This window comes from Camellia sinensis, chromosome 7 (assembly GCF_055761805.1).
Source record: "Camellia sinensis isolate YWXY chromosome 7, ASM5576180v1, whole genome shotgun sequence".
NCBI lineage: Eukaryota > Viridiplantae > Streptophyta > Magnoliopsida > Ericales > Theaceae > Camellia > Camellia sinensis.
The window spans coordinates 107,412,561-107,420,703 of NC_138967.1; the positions used below are offsets into that span (position 1 = coordinate 107,412,561).

The 8,143-nt window shown below is 36.5% G+C and overlaps 1 protein-coding gene across 23 annotated transcripts; it reads right to left on the reverse strand.

Moving 5' to 3' along the window:
• Positions 1–266: 266 nt before the first annotated feature.
• On the reverse strand, positions 267–7,768 carry LOC114269602 (uncharacterized protein At3g52155, chloroplastic). 23 transcript variants are annotated; one of them, XM_082878999.1, is made up of 10 exons: positions 7,413–7,756; positions 5,399–6,426; positions 4,942–5,246; positions 4,750–4,819; positions 3,882–4,134; positions 3,766–3,798; positions 3,387–3,683; positions 3,058–3,099; positions 1,665–1,731; positions 267–1,463 (listed from the first exon to the last, which is right to left on the reverse strand). In XM_082878999.1, the coding sequence occupies exons 5-7, from the start codon at positions 4,128–4,130 to the stop codon at positions 3,516–3,518; spliced, it is 450 nt and encodes a 149-aa protein (XP_082735125.1). In that variant the 5' UTR covers positions 4,131–4,134; positions 4,750–4,819; positions 4,942–5,246; positions 5,399–6,426; positions 7,413–7,756; the 3' UTR covers positions 267–1,463; positions 1,665–1,731; positions 3,058–3,099; positions 3,387–3,515. The 23 variants fall into 23 exon arrangements, with proteins under 23 accessions (XP_082735125.1, XP_082735114.1, XP_082735110.1 ...); XM_082878988.1 differs by having other exon boundaries at positions 4,636–5,246; positions 5,399–5,460; positions 6,324–6,426; positions 7,413–7,755; XM_082878984.1 differs by having other exon boundaries at positions 4,636–5,246; positions 5,399–5,530; positions 6,324–6,426; positions 7,413–7,755.
• Positions 7,769–8,143: the final 375 nt, after the last annotated feature.

The following is an 8,143-nucleotide window of genomic DNA, read 5'->3' on the forward strand; positions in this document are numbered from 1 at the left end:
TGACGCTTTAAAAGCGTCGTAAAATTAGTATAGGCGGCGTTTATAAAAACGCCACTAAATGTGGCAGTAACGGTAACATGACGTCACATAAGCATTAGCGACGCTTCAAAAACGTCGTAATAGATTTTTTGTTATTTTAAAAATATAACTATAGTGGCATTTTGAAAAACGCCGCAATAGATTTTTTTTTTTTTTTTTTTTTTTTTTTTTAAACTACTAATTTTGTGAGATTTAACTTCAAAAATATACCTGTAAAATAGCAATAATGAATAAAACTTTGTATAGACATATATTTATGTGAGATTAATATTCCCTCACATCTATAATAGTACCCCATACATCTTTCAAGAAAAAAATCCAATAAGTTCAATCCCAAAAAATAAAATGAGAATAATTTAAAGATAAAAGTGAAATTAACAGTTGAATAATAAAAAGTAATAGTGCCCAAGGCAAATAGGGTTGGGAAGAAGTTATAATGATTTCCACTACTCAAATCAATACCATAAATTAGGACAGATAACATTTGATTTTAAAACACAAAAATGTGCAAAACTAGCCTCACAATCCTGAGCCACCCCCACAGCCCCTCCGTTAGCCACAGCTCACAAGTCATTGATGTCAACTCCCACCCTTCCTCAATCACCGCTGCTACCACCTCCTGTCCCACCACCTCAATACACAACTTCATCACCCAGCACTGTCACCGCCACAAGTCACTAGCAGCCAATCACAGTAACAACACACATAACTGAAAGGAATGATCTGCAATGGTGATGGCTGGTTATTCTCAAAGCATTATATTGTCAATTAGTGCATAAATAAATGGTTCAGGTGTTCGGATGGAGACCATGGCCAATTTTGGTGTTTTGATGGTGGTGGGATGGAAATGGAGGCACTATTTATCTACTGGGATATTCGTTGCCAATGTGCTTTGTAGGTTGGGCAAAGGTGGAGGTGGTGATTGGCTCTGATGGGGTGGGCTTGGGCAGTGGGTGTCAAGTAAGAAGAGAGTGAGTTGACGACTCAGTTGAAAAGTGTAACCGAGTAATTGGTAATACGAATATAACTAAAGGGTAAAAGGATAATCTTGTCATGTCCATTGAGTAGTAAAAACATAACCCTATCATCGCAATGAATACTCAAGAAAAGGTGGGGGAAAAATGGCATTCATCATGTTACTGAAAACGATTACAAACAAAATGGGAAGAAAAGGTTGCCTCTAACAGACATTTTTTTGAAAAATGGATAGTGTTGTGTCCTAGTGATTTGATTTGATGTAAGCTTCCTAGTACTCAAAGGGGAGTAGTATCAACAATGGCTTCTAGTACCTTCTTCACCAATTCAGCTTCATCTATCCACATGGAACTTTGCCAACGCACAAGTTCATTCTTATCTTTCTTCTTCTCCTCGATTTTCATTTTCTTCATGATCCAATATTCAGGCTTCCCTGCTCTTTCTTTCGACTGTATCCATACAAAATTGAAACACATCAGGATATGGTAAAGGTGACCCTATCAATAAACAAACAGTGCGAACAAAACCATGAAGAAGGCATGACAAAGCAAATTAAGAAAACATGAACAGTGCAAGAGCTATTATTACAGGATAAATATATCTGCATAACCAAAAACATTAGTTTATGCACAACGGAACAGGATAATAACCTATGAATTTTGATTCAGATATGCTCGGTAGTTGGTACTGGTACATTCTGGAGCAGATTTCCTGCAGCTATCCCACAGAATTTCGCTAAATCAGGTATCCAGAAAAATATGCTATTACATAGAAGACTTATGATACAACTACGTTGCAACAATTTTTGTGTTCTCAGATTCAGGACAAGATACCATAACAATATACAAGCAGATTTGTCCACATGCAGACAATATTCACTTGTCATATGGTCCGAATCCAACATACATAAAATGATTACATATCAATTTTTATCTGATATAATCAAAAGACTATCAACTGTGGGTTTATATATGTTTGAGTACTATCAAGTTTGTAGGTTACCAATTGGATTGTGGTTTGAGTTCATAAGAAAACCAAGAAAAAAAAATCCACGAACTTGTTCACATTAGAAGTTTGAATCCCTACAGTTATAGATGAGCTCTAATCTAACAGTGTAAGAGAAACATGAAATGCATAAACAGGTGTGGCTCTATCACCAATGTCCATGAAATCCTGCACCAATGCCAAATGAGAATGAAAGGGAGCACCATTGTTTTGCATGATTCTTTATTCCTGTCCTGCCTCAGTTGCAGCCAAAACCAAATCGAAAATGTTATGGCCCTTAAGAAAAGCTCGCTTTGAAATAGAAATAGAGAATCTCCCAAAACTGTTCTCAGTTTTCTGGCCAACACTTTCGCCAAAATCTTGTACAACCATATAACCAAAGTAATAAAGGACTCAAAATCCCAATTTTCAAAGAACTCACACCTTCTTAGAGATCAAATAGTTAAAAGAATCATTGGTAAATCCATTAACAATCCCACTCTTAAAAAGCTTCAATCAAATCCTTAACCACCTCCCAACCATCTTGGAAACTAGCCATGGTAAAGGCATCCGAGCTTAGTGATTTCTCTCTCTTAGAATAAAAAAATAACTTCTATAATTTCCAACTCCTCAAATGGTCTTCAAGCCAAGAGAGCCTCCTCTGACTAATTGGAAACCACTCCAGACCCAAATTCCCAATCTCACAAATCTAACCCGAAGAGTTTTTTTTTATTTATTTTTATTTTATTTATTATTATTATTTTTAAGTTCAAGGGAAAAAAGTCAATACAATTTGATCTTCTCTCTCAGTGATCCTTCAAGAATCAAACTCCAATTTCTTAAAATAGGGTTGCAGAAGAATAGGGAGCAACAAACAGCAAAAATTTTAAATAATAATAATACTAAAATTGTTATCCAAAAAAATAATTAGAAGCTAATATATATGATTTTTTTACAACTACTGCCACCAAAGAACCACCTAAGAATAACTCTACCATTTGAATGAATGGAATTCCCAAAACCACACTAGTTAAATATAGTTAAGGATAAGAAGATTACCACAATAAACAGCATCCCTATGTCCCCTTAGTCTCTTATTGCCTGAAGAAAGCAATCCAAATATGAAAGAACATTTAAATAATATGTTCTGATTTTTAAATAATATTATGACTAGTGGGATGTGGACTCGCATCTTTTGCTATGAATGCAATGTCTACATAACAAGATGGTGTAATCAGGTCCTTGTCTAAGCACTTTTCTATAACACATGTCCAAATCATTTTATTTCTTTTTAATTCATAGAGATGATTGTTTAATGGAAGGCATACATTAGAGTGTACACACAAATTTAAAACACAACAGCAACTATTATGGGATGAAACACTCACCAAATTTCTCCCCTTCTTCCCTCATGTCCTCTAAAATTTCCTCATACTCTCCATCATCCATCAGTTCATCAGCAGTAATTAGCTTCATGGTACCCCAAAATGAAGACATTTCTTATAACAATTGGAATGTCATATTGCATCACTGGAATGATGGTCCGGGGATGTAAAAATGTTGACAGGTATTAAAAGATATTCAACTTCTCCTTGGTTGCCATTGATAAAAATGTTGTCATACTTGAGATCTCTGTGGATGACTGGTGGGTCATGGCTATGGAAATAGAGAAGACCTTTCAAGATCTGTCTGCACCAATGCTTCACTGCTCTAACACTTGAATCCATTTTTAATATAAATAAAATTGAGCCTCTGAGAAAGGAATACCTTTTTCTTTTTCATCATAATTTTGGCTGCAGCCTGCAAAGAATAGTAAAAAAGCTGCTTAGATCCAACTAAGAGGAAAGCTATGACTGCCAAAACTGAGCTTAAAATCTACATGCCTGTGTGCATAGGTATACACCAGTGAGATTTAGATCAATAACCTTCTTCCACTGAGCAGTCTTCATTCTCATCAATAAACCATCTCTAGTAATAACTGTGTGCTTAGGTATACAACAGTGAGATTTCCCTACCCAATCTTCCCACGATTTCCCAGTAGCTTCAAGCAAAGCAGCATTGCAAGTCTTCAGCTCTATGGAGGTGCCTGAGAACATTGAGGCTGCCTCCTCCCATCCTCTGTTATGTCCCATACACCTGCACATTTAACTTTCTGTCAAAATTCTTAATGAACTTTTTTATATATTCTTATATAAATTATGTGAGAAAAAAAAAACTAATAAGACAGAGATAAGAAAAAACAAAGGAAAAAACAAGTGAGAATAAGTATCTACACCTGTATAGTCTTACTTGCTTCCTGCACAAGTACATTCTAAAACTAAATAAATTAGATTGTTATTGAAAAGACATCTATTGTCAAGACATGACAAGGGTCATCAGAGGTCCCATGGAGATGATAGTTGCTATTGAAAAAATGAAACCATATATGGAAATGTCAATTTAAATAAAAATTTAAAATCACAGCTAATTAGACTAATTACAAAAACTATACAAGTTTAGTGAATTTATTTGACATACTATGTAAAACACACCCAGAGTTTCTTTTCCATTTGCCATCAAGATGCACCCTTAATACACACAAATACCTCACCTATTAAATGGAACTCCAAACAAGCTGTTACAGTCAGCAGAACTCACATAACTGTAAGTATCTCGTCCCTTGAAAATTTACAGATGGCATGTTGAAGGTGCTCAGCTGTGTGTGTGTCCATCCATTGCTGCAATTGAATAAAAGCGTGAAATGAAATGTACCTCAGCTTCCAAAAATCCTCTCACTTGCTCTTGCATAGTTTTAAGTGTTTCCTTTGTTCGCACTGCATCACTACACCAAGACACGAGTAGAGAATTTTCGATCCAATGATGCACTATTCACTCATTGTACACAAGTCAATCTAGCCTTATGGGGTCATCTGTACTATGCAAGTATTTCTAGAGAATCCTAACCTGGACAAAATAAGCTCAGGAATCCAACCCAACTGCTGGAGCTTGTGTGAAACTTCAATAAATGGACAAAAAGAATGAAATGAAAAACATTACAAATGTTAGCAGTTAAGAGAATCTCCCTCATTTAGGATGGTATTTAGGTCAGCACCAGAAGCCATTGGTTAGACCATCTCTGCTCTTGAAGTCTCCCAAACAAATTTGACAAATTTGAGGCAGGAGCCAATGCCTGGTTGGGCTAGTAACACCATCAATGAATCCCTTCAGCTGTTTCAACCTTCGCGATCAATTAATTTCTGAAGAATTGCCTATCAATGAGTAAAATAATACACTAATCACCAACTTTTCATAAAATAAAGATTTGAGTTGTTGCTGAAAAATGGAATATCAAGAGAATTGCTTTCCTTAAAAAGGGATATGATGTGATGATCGTTTATTTTAACTAACTTAGAACTCTTACCTAAAATCGTCCGAACAGCTTCTAGGTATGAGGGATTTCTCTTGGGCCCTGGACCGGGTGATCTGTAACAGTGGCACAGAGAGAAGGCAGAAACAAAGGTTACTGATGCAAATAGCAGCATAGCCAATGGGCCTGCAATCCAAATCTCAGTTGTTAATAGGGACTTTTCAACTAATATCACAAACTGCAAAAGCATTTGATCAATTGAAACTATTAGTTTCAATAGTAGCTTAAGAATAGAATATGAAGGTAGAATGGAATGGAATAATCATTACTTAGCATCCCATTAGAATGACCATTCCCTTACAATGTTGAATGATGATTCTATTTGAATGAATTTTCTATCAATTTTTTGCTCTAATTGAAAGCTCATAAACTCACTGCAATATTGAATTTGCACTTGCACAATATCTAAGTGTGCAAATGGCAGTATAAATAATATTTTTCTTATTTTCATAATTAGTACACATACCTCCAGAAGAGGTGCCTGATAAAGGAACACAAATCATAAGCAGTTTCTTAACATGACACAAAAAACTAATTCACGGATGTGCCTAATTCACAGAAAAAAAATCAGCATCACGTAACAGACATGGCAGCCACAAGATCAGTTCTGATTCAAGAGATGGAACACAAATCATAAGCAGTTGCTTAACATGCGCCTCAAACATGACACAAAAAACTTATGCTATATCCCTCGCCATTAAACTGAACAAGCATCCAACCCTGCACCTAAGCAAGTCCCCTCTCCAAGGTGGTTAGGTGCTCTTCACTGTATCAAGTGGAATACAAAGTGAAGACCATAGAAGATGAACGAGAATGGTGTGATAGTATTTTCCAGTGCTTAACATCATAAAAAATGGACATATCAGCAAAAAAAATTCAAGGATACTAGAGAATTCAAACTAACAAGCTTGATCCCCACCAGCCACCATTGGTTGAGGAAGTGGTGATCTTAAGAAAGCTATTCATAAAGGCAGCACCAGCAGCTACACCTCCAGCAATTGCTCCAGTAGCACTATTTCCACCTGAAATGGCAATGATTAAGCAAAAATTATAGCTCAACCATCTTTTGCAGATCAAGAAACACCAAAACTTGCACATTAAAGTTCCAATAAGAAACTATGCAATACTGGTTTGAGAACAATCTCATAAAATGTTTTTTCTTTTCCCTCTTGATAAGCACAATGCAAAATATAACTCAATTTATAGCTCTTCCTAGACCAAACATTGGACCTCATACTTTAAATCCTATTAACTATTAGGTAGTTCAAATAAAGCTAGTAGGCATTAACTCACACAACTTTTGGGGTAACATTGGCAAACTAAATTCTTAATTATGAATCTGTGCAGTTAATAGACTGCTTCCAGAAAATAATAGTAGCATAGAAAAGTTTTCTTTGTCCATGACAACCAAATGGGAAGAAAAACCAAAGTAAAATTCATCGAGCCAAACAATAAATAGCAGTATCAACCACAATAACAGCCATGAATTGAACAGCACTGTGACAAAGGAGTATATATATCTATGTATGCATTATGCATTTGAACAAACAATATATGTTATGTATTATGCATTTGAACAAAGGAGTTGTCACAATAAGAGCAGAACAAATCCAAATGCCTGAGATTGTGCGATCAAAGCCTACTCGAAAGGCAATCGAAGCTAATGTGTACGAGATAATGTGTACCAATATAATTTACAGATAATGTGTACGCAGATAATGAGATTGTGCGAGAGAGACAGAGATCGAGAGAGATTGAGAGATCGAGAGAGAGGGAGACAGAGAGAGAGAGGAGAGAAAAGAATCGATGAAACTGAGATTGGAAGACCAACCCTCAGACGGCGCTGATCTTGCACAACCTGTTTAGCACGGGCCCTAACCTCATATGGATCAATCTTGGATTGGGGGTGAACTAGAGCATATACAACTCATCAATCACTGAAACACAGAGAGAGACGGGAAGGAAGAGCTTCAGAGAGAGAGAGAAAGAGAGAGACAGTGGAGCTCACCTTAGGAGACAATGGTGTAGATGATGATGGAGACGATGGTGCAGATGGTGGAGACCGATCTGAATCTCTGAATCTCTGCGATGAAATCACTAAGATGAAATCGCTTCGATCTGAGTCTTCGATCTGAGTCTTCGAAATCACTGAGAGAGAGAGATGTGTGGCTTCAATCTTCAAAATGTTGAGAGACGTGTGGCTTCAATCTTCGATCTGAATTTATAGAACTAACCATTTTGAAGATGGTTTGTAAGAATACGCTTCGATCTGAATGTTGAGAGAGATAGATCTGAATCTTCGTTTTGTGTAATATGCTGTAATATGCTTACAGAGGGTTGCGATTCAAAATAAAGTTTCACAAAACGAGGCGCGTGCGGCTACCGCATTTGGAGGCGTTTCCTATTATAAAACGGTGCCGTTTTGTGTAATAGAATATGCGGCATTTATAAAACGCCGTTAAATGTTAATAACAGTGACGTTTAAAAAAACGTCGTTAAAAAAACGCCACCACAACCCTTTTTTCCTGTAGTGAACTAAGCCCTTTCGGAGAAATTACTGAGACATTTTGTTCTTCAGATTCAGATAAACTTGCAGCAACTCTTCAGGCCAACAATGTGATCACCTCCACTGTCGATGGGGTTTGCTTTTGTCAACGAGACGCTTGATGAGAAGTACCGTAAGAATGCAGGATTGTTTAGCATTCAGTCATTAATTTCTGGTGAGTTTTATTCTCGAGT

Coding starts and splice junctions, on each gene's coding strand:
- LOC114269602 (XM_082878988.1), bottom strand. CDS start 4,709: ATGGACACACACACAGCTGAGCACCTTCAACATGCCATCTGTAAATTT. Junction 4,135..4,635: donor GACGAGATACTTACAGTTAT/GTGAGTTCTGCT, acceptor TTAAATGTGCAG/GTGTATGGGACATAACAGAG. Junction 3,684..3,765: donor TTATGATGAAAAAGAAAAAG/GTATTCCTTTCT, acceptor TGGTGCAGACAG/ATCTTGAAAGGTCTTCTCTA.